This window comes from Chionomys nivalis, chromosome 5 (genome assembly GCF_950005125.1).
Source record: "Chionomys nivalis chromosome 5, mChiNiv1.1, whole genome shotgun sequence".
Classification (NCBI taxonomy): domain Eukaryota; kingdom Metazoa; phylum Chordata; class Mammalia; order Rodentia; family Cricetidae; genus Chionomys; species Chionomys nivalis.
The window spans coordinates 17,898,821-17,924,570 of record NC_080090.1 but is presented as its reverse complement, the minus strand read 5'-3'; the positions used below and the strand labels follow the sequence as shown (position 1 = coordinate 17,924,570).

Sequence of the window (25,750 nt, the reverse complement as noted above, 5' to 3'; positions counted from 1 at the left end):
CCAGAGTCTGACCTGGGGAAGGCCTTGGCCGTTTCGATGGGTCTGAGGCACTGGAATCCTTGACATGGTTGTGCTCATGTCAAAAATACACATTCATGCAGGACTTTATCTGCTCCCCACACTTTGAGGGGTGCTTTAATATTAAACATTTTGATATAGTCATAGGGCTGATTTCAAACTAATTTCAAAGAAGTAGGTACTTGACTTGATGAAATAGCACTGGTCTAGCCTGGAAAAGGTCCTGAGTTCAATTGCCAGCACCATAAAAAATTAAATATTGTAGTAATAAGTGTAGTAATACTGCTATTGCTTCCAGTAATTATAGCATGAATTTCTAATTAAAATAAATGTAAATTTTATAATTAGTGTTAAGGTCAAACACATTTTACCAATGGCAAATGTGAGATATAGAAAAAGATGAACATTTGAAAATGATCAAGCCATAGCTTTAACAACTTGATTTTCTCCTGGTTTTCAGGATGTATTATTTATTGATTTGGTGGCTTCTTATATTAGCATATACAACAATATTTAAAAGGAAACAAAACAGGTCAAACATTAATCACCACTTTCAGAGAGGGTTTTTGGTTTTTCAAGACAGGGTTTCTCTGTGTAGTTCTGAAACTAGCTCTGTATACCAGGCTGACCTCAAACTCAGAGATCCATTGCCTCCTGAGTGCTGGGATTAAAGGTGCATACCACCACCACCCAGCAAGAATAACTCCCTTTAAAGTAAACTTTTGTTTCTGGATAGTCAAACATTGGTGAATATGATGTCATTTGTTATTTCAGGAGTGCCCAATATTTAAGAGTAGTGTTACAAAATGTCTTCCCTAGTTCATGTACACTGGAAGACAAGTATTGGTCTTCTATTCCTATTTATTCCTGAGACTTTTTACTAATTGCTAGTGTCTCTTCATTTTATGAACATTCAAGTTTCCAGCATGGTCAAAGTGAGCGTCTTGCTGGTGTCCTGGGAGCCACAGAGCTGAGTGTAGAACTAGAAGGGAATTTTAAGGCGGTCCTAGCAGTGTGATTAGGTGTCCATTTTCCTAAGGTGGGCATCAGTCAAGGTACACAGTGAATGGGAGACATATTTGTAACTAGGGAATATAGCAATGCATCTGCTTCCTCTGTTTCAGCCCCCATAATGATGTGTTTAGCACTGGCCCCCAAAACAGGGGAGGTTTCTGTAGGTTGCAGGATGTTTGGGGTGAGAGCCCCAGCATAGCATCACTCCATGTTACCTGGGATAACATGATAGATTGTCTCCCAGTTATTCCTTCCTTTCTTTGGGTTGCCTGTGGCCTGGGTGAGAAACTGCGGAAGAGACTGTGTGGCACGCACCTGTATTCCTGTTACTTGGGAGGTTGAAGCAGGAGGCTAAGCTCTTTGCTTCTTTGTTATCTACAGTAGGAGCAGGCTGAGAGTTCCTGCCCCCAGAACCTGAGTGGCAGCCCTGGGCCATCCCAGCCAGGATACCGAAGGACCTTAGAATTGTGAGTAAGAGTCTTTCTCAAATTGCTTCTGTGAGATATTGAGTCCCAGTTATGAGAAAAGTAACTAATGCATTGTTCAATTTAAATTTCGTGGATTGCTCTGGGCTGTAGCCCTGCAGTAGAGCAGCTGCCTGGTGAATGAAGGGTCGGTTCAACCCCCACCATTGAAATAAATGATTAAGTAATTTCAGTGCATAACTGTGTGAGGACACAAGATGAAATCAACTAGGTTATAGCCAAGAAAGTGATAGAAAGTCAGAACTGCAATTAACCCTGGATGTCTTAGGCATCACGCATATGAGCAATCTGTTCCAGTATTTAAAGGGAGTGAGGCCAGGTGATGGTGGCACATGCCTTTAATCCCTGCACTTGGGAGGTACAGGTAGGCAAATAATCTTTGTGAGTTCGATGCTAGTCTGGTCTACAAGAGCTAGTTCCAGAACAGGCTCCAAAGCTACAGAGAAACCCTGAACCCTGTCTTGAAAAACAAAAACAAAAGCAAACAAACAAAACCGGGGGGGGGGGGCGTGAGATTGCAAGGCAGTGTGTCTGTCCCCACCCACAGAGTCATGCTGCGTTCCTGGTGGGGGGGGGGAGTGTATGCAGCTAGCAGCGCCTTTCTCACCTGATTAGACGATTCCTCTCCACCTTAGGCTGAGTGGACAGACTGTTCACACAAGCTTGTCTGTGACAGGAACACATACTTTCTCTTTAGATACACCCTGTGTGTAGTTCTCCCCTTTGCCTTCATAACATTGGTATTTGAGGCTGTAGATGCGATCTGTGGAGAGTATGACAGAGTCAGGAGAGAATGTGTGACTAGGGCAGATCACTGAACTTCCTATCGCTTTGCCGATTAGCATCTGTGTGACCTCGGACAGGTTAATAAGTTGGGTCTGGATTTCTGCTTCCTTGTCTGTAAAGTTAGAAGCTTGGACTACATGTGAGAATTTTTGCCTGTAGGAGCCAAGGCAACCAAGTGTGTAAGGGACTTGGTGAAAGACACTAGGGAAAGGGTCAGCGTGTGGTCAGCTTCTGTGCCCTGTGCTTTGTGTTCTCTTCCTGGCTTCCTTCTCCCCCACTTCTTCCTTCCTTGTGCTCCTTCTCTAAGAAGAAAGCCAAGGGTAAACACCTCTAAGAGCCTAGTGTTCCCTGTCACCTGGAGGACTGGTGACCTTCTCAATGCTCTGAAGGATAAAGATTGTGCTCATGTCTTACGAAATTCCAAGTAAGGAGTCACTGGAGTGGACATTGAAAGTGAGATGGGGCCTGTGGCAAGAACACTGATCTTGAGGAAGGTTCTTTTCTTTGTATTTGGTGTACTTGGAGAAAACTCTGGATAATGTTGATGGGGGATGTTTTTCCTGGATGTATGGAAGAATTCACATCTGCAGAAGGATTGTGTAATAACACTAGTAACTGAGAGGTTTGCAGCTAGCAATGATGTCATCAGGACCTTTGGCCCACTTAAGAACACATGTTTATCTTCAGGGAAAGTTTCTCTTTTTCTCAGATTTACACACAAAAAACTTACATTTCTTCTTTTCTATTTCCATAAATATTTCTTGATATTTTTATTCTTTGCCATGTATTATTTGTCTGTAGGTATATATACACACACACACACACACATACATGTATACTTTGGGATATCTAAAAATTAATTATGAATGTTTTTGTTTATATATTCAAGTTTTTAGTGGCTTCTTTGTTTTTGTTTTACTAGAACAAAAATCAATAAGCAAGGCACAGTGAAATATGCCTGTCATTTGAGTGTTGATGAAGCTGAGGCAGGAGGAGTTCTAGTTCAAGGCTACCCTTCGTATTTGAAAACAAACAAGCAAAAATCCCAGTTTTCTTTATCTTCTACTAACAAGGTCAAAGACAAGATTTAACAACAGACAGAAAGGACACTTCATGGAAGTCACCCCGAACCATTACTGTAACCATGTTACTTTGTTGTGTTCTTGGAAAGAGGATGCCAAGCTATTGGGATAATGAGAAAAATTATATTTGCTCAGAATCTTTAAAGATCTGTACTTCAGTGACAGTACCAGTGCATGGCAAAGTTTTCACGTGAGTCCAAGAAAGGTTCCTGAAGTGCACTCTGCACACATCTCAGCAATCTGGATCGTGATGGAGTTCCTTAAGCGCACTGGAAGGCTTGACGGAGTGGACCTGGAGCAGATACTACATCAGGCTCCAGTCTTGCAATAAACTAAGCTAAACACAAAATTTGATCTCTTTATTACGATAGAAATATTAAAGAATCCTACATTGGCAGTCATGGGCTTTGGTTTTCTCCTGCCTTACCGGTACTAACAACAATAGCTGGCTGTGCTGCCTATTTCATCAAAAGGCTGTTGCATTTGCAGGTATAATAACGTGGTAGGTGTGGGGGCGCGCCACTGGGAATAGCTCCTCCAGGCTGAGCAGGAGCGATCTCGCTTCATTGATGTCAACCAATGAATCTAAACCAGGGACAGTGTGTCTGGCAAGCAAACATTTAGTAATGTTCACAGACATTGTTGATCCTCATGACTGCGGGTGGAGGGGCTGTTGCTGAGTAGAAGCCAGGGACAGTGGGAAAGATGCTTAGTCTGGTTCCTGTGACAAAGCTATCAGGTCTGAAACACCAATAGCACTGTGTTCAGAAGCGATGTTGTAGCCTTAGCAAGAGACTCCAGAAAGAGTAATTACAAGTATGAATAAGACTGTATTGTTCGGTGATTCTACCTCAAGTCTTCTGCTAGCCCAGCTAGAATTAATTCTCTGTTGGCAAAAGGAGTAGGTGCCAAGGAGGCACCAGGTGCATGCCACAGGGTGGACATGCCCATCTCTGATTGGCCACTTCACACCTGATATTGATAATCTTCCAGGCCCTGCTTTCTCTACGAAGATCACACTGTTGTTGCGGTTGTCTTTCCCTGTGGGTGCCATCTACATCATTAGAGTTAGGGTCATGGATTTGTTGAGACGTTTTCATGTCTGATAGGTCTTTGAATAGCTTTCACTATGGTGTTGGCTACTTACAAGACTTGTCTTTGTCCGAGTTTGGATGAGGCTGTTTATTTCTCTCATGGTTCTGCTACCTGTTGGTTCTCTAGTAAACCATGGCAGCTGTCTTCTAAACTGGACTGTGGTCCATTCTTGTCTTCCTGTGGTGTCAGTTTTCTGCTTGTCTGCCTGACCTAAGCTTGTGTCAGGACCTGCACAGCATCCCGTATCTCAGGCTTGGAAAAGGCTGATGGCGTGTTTTCTCTGAGACAGCTGAGCACTTTACAGGATGAGTCCCCACCCCTACTCCGGGACATTTCTTTCACATCTCCTAGGCAGATGGAAAATGTAGAAATGAATAATTGATTAGATGAATGTAGCTGTTGGTCTTACACTGAGTGGAACTTACATCTTGTTCAAAACCATGTTAATGTCACCCCTAGCTGAGGAGCTGTTGGCAGGTTCTGTGGCCGGGGGAAGGGTCATTCTTCTTCAGTGGTGTAGCTACTGGTAAACTGCCCTGCTCCTAAGTAGCTCCACACCCGTCCTCATGCAGGCAATCCTAATAAACTCAGGGGTTTATAAAAGAACAACAACAAAATAAACCACATTTAAATAGGAGAAGACTTCTGGGGGCACAGAAAGGGGTCTAGACAGTGTGGGTGAGGGAGAGTAATGGATGTAGAATATGATCAAAAACCTTATATGCATGCATATAGTTGTCAAGTTTAAAACTGTCTTTTAAAATGTTAACATTAATGAAAAGAAACTCAATGGTGAGGCAGCAGTTAAAACGTAGGAAGAAGAGAAATTGGACTGAGAAATGAGTAAGACACACTTTGACTTTAGTTTTTGGCTTAAGTACCTTTTCAGTGATCATTGTATTGATTGATGTTTAGATAATGGACTGCAGAAATAATGTTCACTTGCATATATTTTCATGTGATCTCTTTGCATTTATATTCATAATTAAGCTTATATTCAGCCTGCGGCTAGTGCAGAGAGAAGAAACCAGAATGTGTTCTGAAATGGGGGACTATGCTCTGAGAAAGGGGGAAGCGGATAGTCTTTGGCTCTCGTTAGATAGAGCTGTTGCCATGAGCAGGTAGGAACCGATGCCGGGACCCTCCCATTAATCTGGCTTCCTCAAGTGAGAGCAGTGATGAGCTGCATTTGATGAGTAGCGGATTATGGGAGGCTCCATTGCAGTGGCTCCAGCTAAAGAGTTATAGCATTTCGTCTGTCTTGAATCATCTGAATTTATCCCTCAGGATTAAGTCAGTCTGTGTATCCTAAGCATGCTGCTGTTGGGAATTGAAATCACTTAGTGTGCCTTGAAATGCTACACTAAAATGATTTTAAAATGTCATTTACCTCCTTGAATTGGTTTTAGGATGTAGTTCTTGTAAAAATTCCTTCTCTGAACCTTACAACTGAGTGAGTAGTTGCAAAGATAAAGCAAATAAACCAAAATTCACTTTTTGAGGGAGGCTAATTGTTGATCTCAGTGTCTTGTAATTTCATGCAATATATTTGATGTATGTAATACTGGTGTATTTTTGAAAGACTGAATAAGAATACTAGAAACAAGGTTAAAAGGGTTATTGCAAGTTTAGCTACAGGCTGAGGATGTTGCTCAGTCACAGAGCCCTTGCCCAGCCTTCCCTTGGGTCCAGTGTTCAATCCCTAGGCTCACAAAATAAATAATATATAAAGTGGAAACTCTGCCATTGTTGTAATCTCATGAAAGAAGGACACCTGCAGGGACCCCCACTGCATTTCCATCACAATTTCCCCTTTCCCAATGTAACTCTTAGCTTTTAATTAGAGTAGGTATAAATAAATAAATAATTATTCTTTGTCTTTGAAACGATGTAATTTGATAGCTCCATGGACATACTTTTAATGTTAGTCGAGTCTTCTGTTTCCTATCTAATGGATGCTGTAAAGGGAAGAGCTTTATTTATAGGTTTAAGGGCATGAATCTAAATGTCTAAACTACATTGCATGTCATAAACCACTTTGGTTTTCCTTTTTCATTGACAAGTCTTTTCAGAAAAGATTGAGTTTTAGAAAACCGCTGTTGCCCCTTGTATTGCTAAAACCAGGACTGCATCTAATGTGGACCTTCTGGAACCCAGGGTGAGTAAGGAGGGACTAGACCTGGCTATTAGTCAGCACCAGGTGTGTGTTCAGAGGATGGTCCATGTGGAATTCAGGTTGCTATGCAGAAAACTGTGGTGGTAAATTCACCATGAAGACAGTAGTATTTCACCATTCATCTCAGACAGGAAAAGCCGCTTCTTAGTGTTATCCATGTGGAAGGTGAGTTTCTCTAAGTGATGAAATCACATTACATATTTTGTAACATGGAGTATTTTTTTCTTTTAAGTAATAAGGTTATTATTTTTGGTTCTAAACTTAAAAGTTAGTGACATTGTAGAAAAATGTAGAATGTATGTTCATAAATGTGTTTTCATAGATAACTGGCAATGAATTAAGCCTTTTAGAAATGTGTGTGTGCTCACGTGCTTATGCCTGAGTGTGTGCATATATGGAGCTAGGAGGATGGGCTTGAATGTCTTTCCTCAATTGCTCTCTATCTTTATCTTCAGAGACAAGGCATCTTTTGGGATTAAGGCTGAAACTCACAGATTCTAGAGCGGCTGACCACTGCCCTCGGTGATCCACCTATTCTCTCCTGCACCAGCGGTGCGGTGCCTTATGTGCTCTGCCACAGGCAGCTTATTTCAGAGGTGGTGGAGATCCGAACTCAAGTCCTCCTGTTTGCAGAGCAAGCACTTTCCCAACCGAGTTTTCTCCTCAGCTTCATTTCCATGCCATTACAGCGTCTCTGGAATCCTTTGAAGGCTACAGTAAGCACTTTGGAAGATAGGTAGAGTTGCTTCCTGTAGTGTCAGGGTCTGTCCCCAACCACTAGCTTCTTTCTATTTCGCTTCAGTAGTGTGGTCAGCTCTCAAGTAAGCAGTCCAAGGCAGAGAAACAAACCCCACTGACCCTTCTAAAGCTGAGATGTAACTGTCACTGTAACCTGCTAATGCAAAAATAGGCCTGTGAGGAAGTGCAGTGTGTCCCTGAGGCTATTTTTAGAGATGAGCTATCATAACAATATACCTTGAAGTGTTTCATCAGAGACATGTTTCATGCTGGTTAATTTCAGTTTCGACTCCAGGGGTGGTCGTTTATACTAACCAAGTGTCTGTGGGTGTGTAGTCATCCAGGTCATGCACTAGGGGTTGCTACAGTAAGCACCCAGCTGTCCAACTCTTGATCGGAACTAAGTCTGAGCAGTTTAAGTTCTTTTGGTGAGGCAGGGCTGTTAGGTCTTCAGAGAAAATGTGGCTTCCCTGGACCTGAATGGTTCTGTCCACTCACCTCACATCTCTAGGTGGGACAGGAGAGTCTCCAGCACTGAGGAAAAGGAAGTACCTCCCCAGGCTGCTGGTTATCTCACCACAGAGGGAGCTTATCCACTCAGTCCTCCTTCTGGTTGCATCACTGAACTGACTGGTTTTCTGTGTCAGTTTGACACAAGCTAGAGTGAGTCATTAGGGAGAAAGAGGATAGTAGGTTGAGGACTTGCCTCCAGGAGATCCGGCTGTGAGGCATTTTCTCAATTAGTGACCAATGGGGGAGGACCCAGGCCATTGTGAGTGGTGCCATTCCTGAGTTTCTGGTTCTGGGTTCTATAAGAAAGCAGGCTGAGCAAGCCAGGGGAAGCAAGCCAGGGAAAGCAAGCCAGTAAGCAAGCAAAACTCCATAGCCTCTGTATCAGCTCCTGTCCCCGGGTTCCAGCCCTTTTTGAGCTCCTGTTCTGACTTCCTCCAATGATGGACTATGATCTGGAAGTGTAAACCAAATAAACCCTTTCGTCCCCAACTTGCTTTTTGGTCATGGTGCTTCATCGCAGCAATAGAAACCCTAACTAGGCAATCGCACACACTGAATGTTCATAAAGCGTGAGCAGGAACTGTAGTGATTCCCAAGTCTTGCTAACTGTGAACTTCATCTTCTCGTACCTCCTCTGTTATGTTCCGTAGCTAGCTGGAGCTAGAATCCTACTTTTTACCATGAGGTCCCCTGAGACTGATACTCATTTTGAGGATGCCTTGTTGGCCAAGTACTCCACCATCCTATGGGCCCTGACTTTCATCAGGCTTTTATTGCAGAGCGTGCCAATAGAAGCCTTCACCAGCTGAAATGTGCCCTGAGAGAAGTTGATGTCACTGTGGAAGAAGAGGCACTGGACCCTCCCACCAGCATCAGCGTAGAAAATGAGGACTCAGGGGTGGCCTGGCATGAACTGCAGCACAGCCATGCTGGTGAGTTGACTGTCGTCTGAGTATGAATGGCACACAGTAGATTCTCTCATCTTCACAGACTTGACTCCCTTCAGTTGGCCACTCTACTGCTAAGTTTCTATTGCTGTGTAATGAAAAAGCTATGTAATTTTTCACTTAGATTTTTTCTTTTGACTTCAAAAATCCGATGGGCTTAAGTTCCAAATCCTTAAGATGGAATAACAATATTTTCCTAACTTACCAACACTCCCTAACCTACTGCTCCAGCCAGACCTTTTCATGCTGCTGTTTTAGCATCCTTTTCACAGGCCTCATCTGAACCATCTGTCTTCGAACGCAGTCATCTCTTAGCAACCTGACCCTGCGTCCATGCCTTTATACTGCAGTTCCTCATGACTGCAGCTTCTGACACCTTCCCTCCCTGTCCCTAGCGCTGAGGTCCTGTTGACTACCACTATTAGTGCCTACCGGAAAGCAAGCTCTTAGTGCTGTGTTCCGTGCCATGAAGCTTCGTGCATACTCTAGGCTACATTCAGAGCGTATTTCTACGGGTGTTACTACTTTGCTTGTTAAATTATTACTTAACCTGCAGACAACCTAAGTGCCCCTTGACTGAAGAATGGATAAAGAGAATGTGGTACATTTACACAATGGAGTACTATACAGCAGAAAAAAATAATGACATGGATTTTGCAGGAAAATGGATGGAGCTAGAAAACATTATTTTGAGCGAGGTAACCTAGACATAGAAAGACAATTATCACATGTACTCACTCATACATGGTTTTTTAACATAAAGCAAAGAAAAACAGCCCACAAATCACAATCCCAGAGAATTTAGACAACAATGAGGACACTAAGAGAGACATACATAGATCTAATCTTCATGGGAAGTAGAAAAAGACAAGATCTCCTGAGTAAATTGGGAGCATAGGGACTTTGGGGGAGAGTTAAAGGAGAGGAGACAGGCAGGGAGGGGAAGAGAGAAAAATGTAGAACTCAATAAAAATCATTTAAAAAAATTAAAAAGTAGTTTTTAAATTTTCATTCTTTTCTTTGTATCTCCAGCCACTAGAAAAGTTCTTATTGCCTAATAGTAGTTTAAGCAATATTTGATGGCTTGATGTTTGGTAATAAAATGTTAGTCTGCTTTCCATCACTATCACAACATCTTAGAGAAACAAACTTATAAAGAATATACTTTTTCTTTTTCTTTATGAGACAGGATGTCACTGTGAATCCTTAGATGGCCAGGAGCTCTCTGTGTAGACCAAGTGGGCTTGAACTTGTGGTCACCCAAGTGACGATATTACAGGAGTCTGCCAACTTACCTTAGTGGGATTTGTTTTGGCTCATTTTTACATGTGTTAGCCCATTATTGGTTGGCCTTGCTTCTTTGGGCATGTGACAGGGAACCAGGCAGGCACATATTGCTAGATAAAATACTCACCTAATGCCAGGAAGGGGAAAAGAGAAGGAAGAGGTGGAACCCACCTTCCCCAGTAACTTAAAGACTTCCCACATTTAATAATTTGATTTAATGACCAAATCCCCACCTCTTCACTAGGTCCTACGTCTTCTAATTTCCTTTCTCTCCCATGAATGTTAAGTGAAGGGCATTTTCTTTGGTGTGACCTTTGGGGGACATTTAGAACCTTAACTATGCATAACCCATAGATCTCTAGCAAGGTCAATAAACTCATTGTTTTTGCTCTGTAGTCAATCAACTCAAAGCTTTGTTGCGCCAACAAGCAAGTAAGGACAATGAGATGTCTCCACCACGAAGACGAAAGATGTCCCCTCCGGTAAGTGCCAGGTCACCCTTCGGTGCCTGACAGAAGCATGGGTTTTCTAGCTTTGCTTTATTTTCCTTGTCAGTTTGAGCAAAAGAAATTCCTTCATCTCAAATCATTTGAACTGAGGGAATCTTGGTATTTTTAATTCATTTTGTAGATTCAAAAGTGGCAAGAGAACGGTTTGAGAAATGTATTTTGCAACTCTTAGCGAATATATAAAAGTGACAATGCAAAGGCATAATGTTTATTAATATGTTTTAGAAGTTCATGTCTATATTTAATCATTTGTAGGTTATTAATTGTAATGTTAGACCCCCCCTTTTAATGCTGTTTTATTTAGTGTTATAATTAGTGAGAAATTATGCAGCATTTCTTTGAACTTATATAACTTTGAACAGTTTGTCATAGTTTGGATAAACTTAAAGAAAAATACCAGATATATTTCCCATCCCAACAATGCCTTAGTTTTACTCTCAGGAGACCCAATATGCTTCTAGCATGCCATAATGGCGAGGAGAGTATATGTCATGGTACATCTAATTAGCATGCCTTATAGTTAGTACATAGAAATACACAGTGAAGCTTACGAGTCTTTTACATATGCTCCTGTAAATGGACCTGTGCATTTGTAAAGCAAAGTAAAGAAATTCTCCTGGTGTAGCCCTTCCTCCCCACCCTAATTTTGTAAGCTCCAGAATGCTAGTGCTCAGCTTTGTCTTCAAAGCTACTAATGGACCTGATTGTGCCGCAGCCCTAGCAACTTCCTCTAATTGACTTGAGAACACTCCATTCACCTTGTGCTTTTAAGAGCATTCCAGAAACCAAAGGCTGGCAGTAGTAAATGCTTATTAAAATTATAATCAGTAGCTATAAATATCGAGTATATGAATGAAATGTGTTTCTGTAAAGTAAGAGGTGAGCATAAGAGTATGTGTCAGGAAAAATGCAGGGCTCCTGCAAGGATGCTGTTGTGACACTTATTCTGGAGCCAACTTGTTTCTAGAGTGCAGCATGCAGGCTTTACGTTCCGTTGTCACATAGGCTGGATCGTAGGTAGTCACTGCTGCTGTGGTTGTTAATATTTATGTTTTCCTTCATGAGTTTCTAAAGAGTTTTAAATATAATATATCATCTTCCCTTATGATTTCGAGAATTCCAGGACATAGGCACAGTGTCCTTTTAGCAAGTCTGTGACATACACTGTGTGGACCTACAGCCTAGATTATGATTTGGTCTAGTTAAGAGTTCATTGTTTTAGACCCAGTCCTATTCTTAGGAAAGAAAATACCACAGTCAGGAATAATGCTTTAAAAGCATTAAAATTAATTAATTAAAATTAAAGTCATCAAAAACCAACTGGGTGAGAAACAGAAAGGTTCTCTTTGCAGGGCTTCCTGTCAGGTGGCCTGCCAACTCTTATTTCCCTTTTCCTTCTTTCTTCTTCCTTAAGAAACCAACACCAGCAGAAAGAACTTTCTGAAATGTCTTCTGGGCTCCTTAGGGCAGCTTGTGTGTCTCCTTTATGGCTTAGTCTTAGAGGATCTGTGCCCAGGAATGTACAGGTTTAAGTTGCTGCTAGACTAGGATCACACACACACAGACACACACACACACAGACCACACGCCTAAAAAGTCCACTCAACAACAACAGCAAAATAAAATCCCAAACTCCAGCTCTCTTCAATGTGCCCCCATGAAGTAGGCTTTTGCTTCACTGGAGTGCACTTGATTCCCAAGTCCCCGTCGGAGAGCAGATGTGCAGTTTCAGATGGCTCCCTTCTTCAGGCAGGGTCTTCAAGAGAACTGTCCCTTATGTCTCAGCAGGCTGTCACATTGTTAGGTAGCTAAGCAGGTAGCCATTCCAAGCCAGTTATAGTACCCGGCTCTGAAAAAGAAATTCCATGTGTCATGTGCTTTTAATAACTGTTCACTTTCTATTTTTCAAAAATAATATTCCTATTCTTATACTTGTGGAGTTTATAGACTAAAGACATAAATACTCTGTATACTCTGTGATCTAGTACATTGTGATCTAGTCTTTGCTCATGTCGCCCCAGCACTAAATTACATACAGAGAGGATAACCAGATAACTCTTTGCTAAATGTGGGGCTGCTTAATTTGTCCTTTCTCCCTTAGCGGCCATCGGAATGTGAGGACAGTAGCGTGCCTTCTCTGCACAACCTCGTTCCTATCATTAACGACCAGTCTCAATACATCCACCATTTAGAAGCAGAAGTTAAGTTCTGCAAGGTAGGTTGCTCATTAGGACTTCATGTCAATTATACCTTATACTGAAGTTTGCTATTCTTGGGTTTCGTGTTTACTTCCATCTACGGAAAATGACTGTTCTTACGTGGTATTCTCCATCATGCTATTTCTGGTTGTTTAAAGTCCTTGGTATCTCTTTGGTGAATGCTGTACGTGTTAAACTAAATAATAGTAACTAAGTTGAGTAGCTAGTTATTTTCAGCTTCAGGCAGAGAGTTCTATAGGAAGAGGAAACCCTGATAAGAAATTACCTCCATCAGATTGACTTATGAGTATGTCTGTGGGGCATTTTCTTATTCATGATTGAGATGGGAGGGTCCAGACCACTGTGGGTTTGATTGTGCCTGTGCCGGTGATTCTGGGTTGTTTGAAAAATCAAGCCAATGAGTCCTCTGTGGCTCTGCTCTAGTTCCAGCCTCCAGGTTCCTGCCTTGAGTTCCTATCCTGACATCCTTCACTGATGGATGTAATTAGGACTTGTAGGCTAAATAAGCCCTTTCCTCCCCCAGGATGTTTTTGCTATTTCTCAAACAGCAGAGACCTAAGAACCGCAAGCCTTTACTCTGAGGCCTTGTTTGTATGACTAGAAGTTAAGCTGTTTCCCAGTTTGCTTTTACTCTAACCATCAGTCTAAAATTCCTCCCGTGATCTTGGAATTGTCTCCTTGGCTGTCTTCAGATTTCCCTAGAGAATCCTCAGGTTGAGTTTCTCCACTGTGTGTGGAGCCCTCTTGGTAAGATAAAGCACTGGAGGGGACGTGGTGCTACCTAATCCTGAGTCCCTTTCAAGGTTCACTGAGTCCATGCCCTGGAGGTGGGGAAAGGTGGGGGAAAGGGGAAGAAGACTAGGGTTGTGTGTTTATTATCCCACACCCCATTTAGACCTTAATAAAGCCAATGTCTATATGTCCTTGAAAGTGCTTCACCCCGGGCAGGCCTTGTTCCAGAGGATGCAGGCTCCTGGGCACACTTCAGAAGTGTTGCTCTGCCCCTTCCTGCCATGCAGACTGATTCCTAGTCTGCACTTGGAGAAAATGGTAGTAATGAAATTAAAACTCCGAGGGTTCCTTGCTCTCCCTAGAGTTTTCAAGTCTTAAACTGATCTGCACTGAGTTTTGAACCATTCGTCAATTATAATTTGGATTTCCCTTCATAAGTACTGGCTGCTGCAGAGGTTTCTTATGGGCTTCTGTTCCAGTATTGCAATTCTAAGTGAGTTTTCTCCAAGTTGGAGGAGCAACTTTCTCTGTGACTTCATTTCTTAAAGGAGTCCAAGAGTAATTTTGATTTTCTGATTATTAAACTTTTTTCTTTTTTTTTTTTTTTTTTTTTTTTTTTTTTTTTGGTTTTTCGAGTCAGGGTTTCTCTGTGGTTTTGGAGCCTGTCCTGGAACTAGCTCTTGTAGACCAGGCTGGTCTCGAACTCACAGAGATCCGCCTGCCTCTGCCTCCCGAGTGCTGGGATTAAAGGCGTGCGCCACCACCGCCCGGCCGATTATTAAGCTTTTTTATTAGAGAGATTGGGTTGGCACCCTCTAAGATCAATTACATGTCAGACTGAAAACTGGACTTTTGAAACTAGTTTTCAAATTACAACATTTAACTACAGGCTTGTTTTTTCCTCCTAAAGTAGGTGAAAGAAATCTGCATATCGTATCATAGCTTTTGATTATAGTAATAATGAATATTAGCTTGAGCATTCATATATTTGAGAATTTTGTTTTCAGAAAGTGAGGTGCCACTCAGTAGCTATTCAAGTTCTGACTCTCTAATTCCTTATATTACCCATTGCTGGGCCAATACTGTATATAAAACAAAGATGCTCAAACTCTAGAGCAGTCTGCTGCATTTGTGGTTCTTTGGGGGCACTGGTTCAGGGACACTGCACATTTCCGTCTTTGTCTCTCTTGCCATTTAGTCCTCACACATGATTGACATTTGACCATTGATAGTAAGTTTCTTATTTTTCAGCTTTTTTTTTTAAATGCCTCTTTTTAAAAAAAAAAAAGTGGTTAAGACTTTCCTCTAGGCCTTGATTCCTTGAAGAAACAAACTTCCAGAACAAGGACTCTTTTGTGATATGGCCATCAGCAGACTTCAACTGTCCATCAAGTAACCCAAGTACTTGATAATATTACCTATTGTTGGGTGTCCTTTTTTACCTTCATATAATTGTTGTTTGTTAGGAAATTGATAGTATAAGTCTTCCATAATTCATTTCATGCTGGATTCCTTAGTACTTAATAAATATAAGTATGCTTAAATGCTTTAATATGTTTTGATTTCTGCTTTTAATAGGATGAACTATCTGGAATGAAAAACAGGGTACAAGTAGTTGCACTTGAGAATGAAAGGCTCCAGCGAGAACTGAAATCTCAAAGACAGGAGGAGACCCTGAGGGAGCAGACACTTCTGGATGCATCTGTGAGTGGTGTTTATGACCATAATCTTTTATTCAGAATGTTTCTTCCTACCCTTTATCCTAGTTTTTCAACTTTATCCCACCCTTGGCATAAATTATCATCTACAACGTTTATACTCAAGAACTGTGAAGTTGAGTTATAAAGAAAAAGAAGCAAAACTAAACAAAAACTCATGGTATTTTAAGTAAGTTGATGATTTTGTGTTGGGTTCCATTCATAGCTATTCTGGGTCTCATTGGCCCATGGTGCACAGGTTGGAATCACTGGGTCCATATCTTTGAAGTTTGGAGAGAGTACCGTGCTCACATTTGCATGGGGCCTCAAAAGTCAGAATCAGCTGTGGTGGGGTGGATCTGCAAGTGACTGAACGGGCACTTGGAGGTCCCTCAAGTTTCTCCTCTGAGCATGCTCCTATGCCTTTTCCATGTGGAAAGAGGAACCGCCAAGCACAGAATGTGTTACATAGGAGGAACTGTGCTAAACATAGAAATGGTTCAGAATCTTACCCGGATCTGTTGACCAAAATTCTATAAGTTTTTCTTGATTGCTAAGATGATGGGCAGCATTGTGTAGTGGAAGAACACAAATCCGTGAGACTGAGACTCAGGGTTCTTCCTCTGTGGTCCATAAGTCTTAGTTTCCCATGGTATTTGGTAAGTAGTTTAATAAGTCTTGCCTGGCTTACCTCGAGGATAATTAGTTCCTCTATTGGTAGTTTGAGAAGCTTTACCCACATCCGGGTCTGCAGTAGGAGTTGTTGGGTTCTGTTCCCCTAGAGGCTGATTTTCCTTGTCTGGTTGGGCCCTAGAAATATTAGCTTCAAGTTACCTATGTGATTCTAGTATCACTGGCCAAATTTTGAAGAAGAGTGTGGGTCAAATTGTCTTTAGAATTTTGTGACACAAAGTTCTTGGAATTATATTAATTTGTGTTTAAACTTAATATCTTCTTATCATCTATCAAAGATGCTATTGTATTAAAGTATTTTTTCACACTTTTAACCATGGAACATAGCTAGTTAGAGCCTGTTCTTTGTGAGACAAATTCTACCTTCCATGGGAGAGTTTCAGTGCTTGTTGGCTGTGGCCTACTTTGTTATGAACTTTGGTGTTTTTTATACTTAGGTGTCATTAGTAAATCAATTATATTAAGAAGAATATGGGAGAGTCTTGATGATTTACTTATGTATTATCTGGTTTTGGCTTTGAAGCCTTCTTGCCCCAGTCTGATTCAGTGTTTCATTTCTGGTCCTTGAGTTGTGTGTGTAAGAGTTTTCTGCTGAGAAGCATCTGATTGTGTTAACTTCGAAAACTCTCCAGTGGACTGATGATTAGTGTTTCCATTTGTTTTTCTGTGTTTCCATTTCCATTGGTGACAAGTTACTTACCCTTTGGTATATAATTATCTTTAAGCTTTACATAATTAATATTGGTTGTTAAGAATTCCATCTTAGTGCTTATAATTTGAATGTCAAATTGAAAAAGTTATCACCCTATAAAAAGTACTCTGGAATAGCCCATTTAAAAATACAGTCTTGTGCTTTTCTCTAACTATATAATCACTTAGCAGTGTCAATTATTTATAGTCTTCAATATTTATACAGCGGCAAAGAAGTGGGAGAAGAGGAAGCGAAGTGAGAGGAAACCAGGCAGACAAGGGAATACGAGGCCAGGAGAAGTGAGCAATGTGGGGGAAGGAAGTGATGGGCACAGCACATCTGGCCTGCAGTAAAGAGTATTTGCCAGAAACAGCAGTCATAATCTTAGAATAAACAAGGGAAGTTTGGTGTCGATCTTACTCATTCACATGAAATGAAAAGTGATGCAGAGACGGCAGTGACTGCTGCAGGTCCGCTGGCTGACCCTCGTAGTCTCTGTGGTCTCTGCTGTTGCAGGACAGTTGCCCCTGCTTTTTAGGTGGGTAGGTAAACAGGTTCTTCACCAATGCATACTGCACTCCAGTTAAGATGAATAGGACTTTTTAGGAGACCTTAAATGTCTGCAGGTTAAGCATATTTTTCTAAGGAAGAGTAACTCAAATGTTCATACTAAATCTCAGCAATTCTGTTGGTTAATTTGAACTTAGATTTCTCAGTGTTGTGCAATGTCCTCTTTTGTGAATCACTGAAACAGTGATGTAGTAATAACTATCATTTGTCATGACTGCATGGGTTTGTCAGGCGCTGTATCAAGCCCGTTATTTATCTTGTTAATATTTCAGTTTCACAATAATCATATAAAGCAGGTGTTATTTTTTGTATTTTGTAGAGGAGAAAGTTAAAATATGTAGTAGTTAAGTAAGTAAGTGGTAAACGTCAGAGAGCTATAAAACAGTAAAGGTACGACTGGAGCCCAGCCAGGGCTGTCTGGCTCCTGAACCCGTTGACCTAACCTCATATTATGCTGCCTGTCTGCATAAATGAGTGAGAGATGCTTGTGCTGCACCAGACCGTATTGACGCGAAGTTCCTCCCAGAGAAGAGAGGAGTCTTCTCTGTTCTCCATTTTATCTCTGCATTTGCACGCCAGCCAACAAGACTCAGAACTTTTGGACTAGTTGATGACCTAGATGTTATAGAAGAATGGTGGTGATATTTTATAACTAAAGCTATACAGGGTTGGAGAAATAACTCAGCAGTTAAGAGCACTAGCTGCTCTTCCAGAGGACCTAGGTTCAATTCCCAGCACCCACGTGGCAACTCACCAGTGTCTGTAACTCTAGTTCCAGGGGATCCTACATGTTCACACAGACATACATAAAGGCAATACTTCAATATGCATAAGATAAAAATAAATATTTTTAAAAAACATAAAAAACTATTTAAAGTATACATCATTCATCTTTTTAAATCATTTTTTTAAATTGAACATTTATTAGATGGATTATGGAGGGGAAGGAAAAGGGGAGAAGAAGGAGAGAGAGAGAGAGAGAGAGAGAGAGAGAGAGAGAGAGAGAGAGCGCTTAAATCATTTTTTAATTCTCATGAAATCCCTCTTCCAGGATTTTTTTTCTATAATTAAAAAGTATAATAATATCAAATATGTTACTTATTAGAAATTTTGCAACTTACTCAAAGATCTAGGATAGTTTTTTGTTTGTTTGTTTTTTTCAAGACAGGGTTTCTTGGTGTAGCTTTGGAGCCTGTCCTGGAACTCGCTCTGTAAACCAGGCTGGCCACGAACTCACAAAGATCTGCCTGCCTGTCTCCCGAGTGCTGGGATTAAAGGCGTGTGCCACCACCACTCAGCCAGGATAGGATTTTTTTTTTAAGCAGAAAATTTCTCAGTCATTTTCTTTATTAATGTTTCTGACAATAAGTAAATAAGAAGTTGTCAATGATTTTAAGGATTTGAAAATTGTTGGTTAAATACTATTCAAGATTTTTTTAGAGCTTTCTGTAGAAGACAAGTACTCACTTCTAAAGAATAAAATTTGCTATCATGAGTCAGCACGTGTAGTGCATGTGCTTTAGCCAGTGTCTCTAGAGGAGGCGGCGCCCTTATCCTCCACTAACTGCAGAAGCACTTTGGATACAGAAGACCTTGAGAGAGCTGGATCTTTTACACAATAGATTACAAACTTGTTGCCTGGGACCCCTCTTGATCGCCCAGATTTCTCTTCTCACCACCGTTATGTTACCTCTGCTAATTATGAGGACGAGCTTTCTGCGAGCATGCCTGTGGGTGCTGTGCTCAGTCCCACTCTGGGTTTTCTTGGGAGGTGGCCTCTTTTTGGATGTTTTCCCCATCTAAATTGCACACCAGGACAAAAATTTTTCCAGAAAACTCATTTGAATTTCTGATTTCTCTCAACATCCTTCCTCTATTCTGGCTTATGGGGGTACTGCAATGTCTTTGAGAACAACTGAACTTTTCTTGGCTTGAAGAACTACAACCCTGGAAAACTCAATGGCCACTCACAGCCAGTGACTCTCAGGTTCTTGTCTAGAAAATTAATGAATAACACAGATCACAGAGGATCAGTATTAGTGAAAAGTTTATTATATGTTCGTAGATGGGATGGAGGGAAGGAGAGACAGAATAAGAGAGAGGTAAAATTGATATGAGAGAGAGAGAGAGAAAGAGAGAAAAGAGAGATAGAAAAGATAGAGAATACAAAAATCACAAAGCTATATAGCAGGAGGAGTTCTATATGAGGTACAGCCAAACCTCAAACTTCTGGTCTAGAGCTTTTTAAAGAACTTACTGCAGAAATTGGGGTGAGTTATGAGTAGGGACCTGAGATGGTAGTCTGGTTGATCTTACTGGATTCTCTGGGCACACCTGTAGTTCAGAATTTACATTTTCAACTCTTAATTTAACTCTCGTTAGACTGTAAACCCCTTGGAGCTAAGCTTTGTCATTTTTTTTTTTTTTGTATCCCAAGTTATTAGCACGGTGTTTTTTTTAATGTAATAGGTGGTATACAGGTGTATGCACACAGTAGGTTCTATACACATGTCTGAACAGAGTAAGTGCTATCTGTACACGTGTCTGACCACAGAAAGTGCTATACACACATCTGAACAACACAGTAGGTGCTGTATGCCTGCTTGCACTAAACTGAGCTTGCAATAGAGTATGGAGTAGAGTCAGTACTGCTCTAGAATGCAGTCAGCCACAGTACAGATCGGTATGGTATCGCTGTACATACAGATTACGGCACTGCGTGTATACAGATTGGTATGGTACTGCTGTATATAGAGACGGATACGGTGCTGTCATATGTAGTTCAGTGTTTGGGGGCCTCTCGTTCTTTGTGAGTATTGCGTCCTTTGGCACTTAGCAAAGACTCAGGGATTATTGATTAAATTAATATAAGTATAGTAGTCCTTACTATGCACACGCATATCCCAGATCTTTAAGTAGCTTATATCCTTGAACGTTTACAGCAGAAATTATAAATTGATTATAGGTTCATCGAAGTTGATCATCTGTAAGTCAGCATTTAGTAGTGTTTTACACACTCTCTGCCCATGTGGGCATTTGACCCTGTACTTCCCATTCCAGCTTAGCTCTGAGAGCTTGAACATGCAGAGTGATGCATGACTTAGAGCTTTGGCATGTGTGTTTCCTCATGGGTGGGAACCATGATTCCTTTTATAGTCTGCATTTTTATTTAATGTTGAATGCCAGCTGCAACTAATGGTGCATTTTATTTTAGGGAAACATTCAGGATTCTTGGATTAAGACAGGAGAAGATTCCAGGGTGGATGAAGCTGCAAAGAGACCATTTTCTCACGGTGATGCTGAAACCGGCAAAACTACATCCATCGGCGACGCTGAAAAGTGGAAGCTAGAGCTGGTGAGTGTGGGATTTTTTTTTTTTTATTGCGCATCTCCTTCTAGTCTCGAGTTTATATCTAGAAGTGGACTTGTTGGATCACATGGTCATTCTTCACCTTTCCCCTTTGCTCCTTAGTGCTAACCATTTCAGACCCCCTTCAGCTCACCAGTGCTTTGTTCTGCCTGCTCACATCCACTCCTGACCCCTCCACTGTATTTGTCATGTCAGGTATTGTATTTTGTTGTTGTTGTTGTTCTAGAGTTTTGTTTTTGGTTCCTTTCTGTAACTTCCCCTGCTTTCTCTAGTTCTTTGGCTATACTTCCTAATTGCTCTTTGGTTGCATTCAAAGCAGTTGCTTAAAGCCATTTCTTTAGTAAGTCTGATGTCTGTGGTTTCTCCAAGATTTGTTTTTCCACTTATCCTGTTCATGACCCTACACTGTTCCTCCTTTCTTCCCAAACTTTCCCAGCCAGTTGAGTATATCCGCATCTGCGTTCCTTGCCTCCCACTTTCGCTCTGACACTAGCAGTGTGTTCAACCTGCAATTCTAAGGTTACAAGTGAGCTGTACCCTGTATAGTGTTGATCCCACATGTGCCAGGTCAACAGGCTACTCCTTAGCCCCTCTAACACTGGCACAACTGAAGATGCACTCATTAAGGTCCTCCAAACAGTTTCATGGCCCAGCTATTTAGCTCTGAAAGACATTCGTGTAATTATCCTTCGAGTCAGGATGGTTTTTGTTTTTGTACCACTCTTGTGCTCCACAGGCTTTGCTGTGCTCCTGTCGTTCACTGTCTCGTCATCCCCATAACTAATCACCAGCCTGACTTTCATCAACATTTGCCAAGAACGCATTACTGAACGTTGTACTTGAATCTTGCCAATTAAAAACGGTATATAAGGTGAAATCTTATAATGGTGTATATTCTTTTGTATCTGTTCTCTTCCCCCATCTGCCATCCCCTTTGTCTTTTTAATTTAGTTTGACTTTTAGAGACAGGGTCTCATATAGCTCAGGGTGGCCTTGAACTCACTGTGGTACCAAATTGAGCTTTGAATCCACGTCTCCTGCCTCTATCTCTCCAGTGTTGAGATTACATGTGTGTCCCACCAATTTATCTTTCTTTCCCACTACTGTGCTTCTATTCATGTTACTGCATGGAGCAGAATCCTGTCTGTTTTCGTCGAGGGGCCACAGGATGAGTATACCACAGTTGACTTCTCTAGTGTTGATGGACACTGGTGGTGTTTCTAGGTTGGTGCTGGTGTATTGCTGCAGAGGACTTTCGTTATGCCTGGGGGAGTGCACCTCACCCGTTTTTATGTCTGTGTCCCTGAGAATGGAACTTTTGATCTCAGGCTATGCCAGTGTTCCCGCTTGGACTGAATATCAATGCCCATCTTTCAAGCACTTCTTTATCAGTTTACACCTTGTCAGCTGCCCAGGAATGATCCCGAAATTCCACTCCCTTCTTTATATGCTGCCAGCAGGGTTTTTTTTTTTTTTCTGATGATTTGTGTGCATGTGCTTGGGAGTTTTGTTTATTTGTTCTTTATGTATTTGTTTGTTTCATATAAAGTCTCTCTTTGTAGCCCAGGCTGGTCTGGAACTTATTATGTACCCTAGGCTGTCCTTGAGTTAATGGCAAACCTCCTACCTCAGAGTGTTTCTGTTCCGTATTTCGTTGCATTTATCTGATATGTTAATTTGGGGAGTTATTTTTATATTCAGGTACAAGATTCTTCACATACACACATTTTAATATGTATATTAAGTTGTAGTCTAACTTTTTAGTGAGTGGCTTACTTTTTAGTACTTCTGATAACTTGTTGCCGGCTTTAGTTACAAAGATTTCATTGTTGATTCTCTGTGATGTGCCTTCTGTGTCTTCTTTAAAAGTCCCTTCCTATGCAGACACAGGCATGTTTTCCTGAAGTGGAGAGGATAGCTGAGCCTTTTACATTTAGATATACAATCTGCCCAGAATTCATCTTAGTAGGTGACATGAAGCACACAGATCACATTTTGGTTTTTATTTCATGTGTTTATCAATATACCAGAGTTTTAGTAATTGAAAAGTTAGTCTTTTGCCTTCTTTGTTTGCTTTCTGAATTTTGTTTTTGTGGTGTTGAAGGTTCAACCCAAGACCTTGCACAGGTTAAGGCTGGCATCCTCTTGTGAAGCCTCCCCTGTATCACACACCTTTCCCACAGGTAAAGTGAGCATCCTCTTGTGAGGCTCCCCTGTATCACACACCTTTCCCACAGGTTAAGAGTGGCTCTTTATCTGTTTCATTGAGTTCATGCTATGCTGTCTTAGGTATGACAGCCTAAATCTGGTAGACCATGTCTCTAAGGCATTATTCTTTATCCAAAAGCATACCTTTACTATTTTGGCCTCTTGTACTTCCATGTACATTGTGGAATTTGATTTAGATTGCCCTTAGAGTATGTGCCATCTGAGAATTAATATCCTTATAATACCATTTCATCCATCCTTATGAACTGCATATAACTCCATTTACTTAAGTCATCCTTAATTTTTAGTAGTTTTTTTTTTGCTTTTTTTTTGTTTTGTTTGTTTTTGTTTGTTTTTTGTTTTTTTTTTTTTTTTTTTTGAGGTTCTAGGAATCAAAACATGGGCCATGCAGAGCTAGGCAAAGCCCTGCATTGCTGAGTTGTATCCCTGGCCCTTGGATTTCTTGAAACAGGGTCTTGCAGTGTAGTCCAGGATGCCCTGGAACATGATCTATCCCAGGCTGGTCTAGAATGCATCATCTTCCTGCCTGTGCCCCCGGAGTGCAAGGCTTATGGAATGCACTGCCATGCTTGTCGGTTGCTAGTTTCTCTGAGTAAAGGACTTAAGTGTCTCTTGTTAGAACTAGTTCTGACTTGGTTCAGATGATATCATAAATGATACCCATTTTCACATTTCATTTCCTGACCCCTCGCATGATAAAAATCTTACAGGCTTAGCTACTTTACTAAGCACACTTCTTAAAAGCTAGCATTAGAATGGCGAGATTTCTCCTTTCCTGTCTTTATCTGTGTATCTGAGGGGAGTTTCCTTGAGAAAGTACATAGTTGGGCTTTAGCTTTCCACCACCCTGGTGTTAGTTTTATGATATGGTATCTGTGCTATTGTTAATTAGTGGGATTATTCATAAGTTGGTGTTCACTCAGCATAATCACCTTGCTGTCTGAGTTCTTTTTATTATACTATTGTTTACCCTTTTTTGTCATTGTTTGAATTCTTTTTGTGAGTTCCTTTTCTCTGCTTAATTGATCTGAAGTAATCTTAGCGCTAGCATTCACTTTATTACTCAATTCAAAACCCTTGGATTATTTCTAGAGTCTTTTCCTGTTTCCTATCTCTTATCTAATGAGTTATGGAAGTTAGTCAACCCAACTCTTGAATACCTCTCTATGTTAAAAACTTACTTCTCAGTGTTTGTTGCTGGGTTTCTTTGGTTCACAGTTTGACCTCTTATCTATGTATCTGCAATTACTTTTTTATAAGCATTTTCCCCCTTTATTCTGATGTGTAATTCAATCTGATAAAAAGTTTTCAGTGTATGTCCAATGCCTCAGCTACATGGGCTAGATAAATAAATTTCTTAACATTTATATTCATCCCATGTTCCAAGCTTTCCTGTTTCTCCCAAGTCCAGCTGCCCTTTCTCTTAGCATTTTACCTTCTGGTGTTACAAAGATAAGGTGCAGATGTCTTTAGAGTCCACGACCTCGGGCATCCTAAAGACCATTCTTTAAGTCTTAACACCTGCTCTGGGAAGCCCAATGGACTTCTTTTAGCTGGATTCTGTTTTCCCTCCCATTTATTTCACAGAGAGTCTGGTGCCTCTCTGTTCCTTGTAGAGTCTAAGCTCTTGCTGAGGTTGAGGCAGCCTATGTAGACACCAAAAAGTACTTGTTAAATGGTAGATTGCACACCGAGTGGCTGACAGGTAGGGTGGCCATCGAGCTTACAGTAGGCATTAAACTTTTAGTCTTTCCCATTTGTTATGTGTGTATATTGCATGGCAAACCTGCTTCGCCCACAATGGGGGATTCTCTTAAGGTTTGGGCTTTACCCTCATGAATCTACCAATCTTCTGTAGAGCCACACTTTTAAGGCTAAGACCTGCTATATGCAGTTTTGAAAGAAAATAAAAACTTTTGTCAGTCACCACTTTGGGACCTAGTGGTTTTTTTTCTTTTTCTTTTTTTATTGATATTCACCTAATAACCAGAACAGCAGAATTAGAGTGAGCTAGTGAAAACGTCCCTACAGCATTGTTTTTCCTGTGGGTAAGAGAGAAAAACTTGAGCTAATATTTAGAATTTAAATTTTCTTATGAAAACAAGTATTGCCAAAGTGTGCTTTCTTGCTCCGTTCACAGGAGAGGCTGAAACTCACATATGAGGCGAAGAGCGACCTTCTGGAGTCTCAGTTGACACTTCTGAGGTAAAGTGACGTTATCCATTTGCAGATGGAACAAAAGGATGGGCTCTTAAGGTAGACTTTAATGTGTGGTGAGCTACCAGTGTTACCACAATAGTATTACTTGATAGCATTTTCTATGTAGTACAGCAATGGAGCAATCCCTCTGTGCTTCAGATCGGGGTGAGAATTAGTGCGATTCCATGTGTCCATACCACAGATGGCAGTGGGAGTTTTCTCTGATGCACTGCATGTTTCCCTGGACATTACCTGGAATGTTTCCTTTTTCTCTTAGGAAAGACTTAGTTGAATATCAGAAAACCTGTGAGGATCTTAGGGAAAGATTGAAGCATAAGGAATCTCTTCTGGCTGCTAGTGCCTCCAGCCGCGTGGGTGGCCTCTGTTTGAAATGTGCTCAGCACGAGGCTGTCCTTTCCCAGACCCACAGCAACGTGCACATCCAGACCATCGAGACACTGACCAAGTAAGTATGCAACCTGTCTGGATGCCTTGCCAGTGGGGGATATCGTGTCTCTGAGGGCATTGTGTCCTTTGTCCCATGCTAAGTCACATGTGGTTCAGCTCCAAAATATCTAGATTTTAAATGGTTCTTTTATTGTAGCTTTCTTGAAGAAATAATAGCTAGGGTCTGGTCTACCGGTTGTGGGTAACCATATCACTGAACAAATCTTTTTACCTCTTACTTCAAATGAGATTT

At 41.1% G+C, this 25,750-nt stretch overlaps 1 protein-coding gene across 4 annotated transcripts in view; it reads left to right on the top strand.

Annotated features, from left to right (window-relative positions):
- Positions 1-25,750, top strand: part of Sdccag8 (SHH signaling and ciliogenesis regulator SDCCAG8) — a 196,160-nt gene that overhangs the window by 2,211 nt on the left and 168,199 nt on the right. For 3 of the 4 annotated variants that reach the window (XR_009057151.1, XR_009057150.1, XM_057770330.1), the window contains exons 2-8: positions 8,687-8,839; positions 10,538-10,623; positions 12,752-12,865; positions 15,180-15,305; positions 20,467-20,607; positions 24,992-25,056; positions 25,328-25,516. Coding sequence is in view for 1 of the 4 variants with exons in the window: in XM_057770330.1 (XP_057626313.1) it covers positions 8,687-8,839; positions 10,538-10,623; positions 12,752-12,865; positions 15,180-15,305; positions 20,467-20,607; positions 24,992-25,056; positions 25,328-25,516 (874 nt within the window). In the remaining 3 variants the exon portion in view is untranslated. Of the gene's footprint in view, positions 1-8,673; positions 8,840-10,537; positions 10,624-12,751; positions 12,866-15,179; positions 15,306-20,466; positions 20,608-24,991; positions 25,057-25,327; positions 25,517-25,750 lie in introns of all 4 variants that reach the window. The other variant, XR_009057152.1, reaches the window with a different exon arrangement.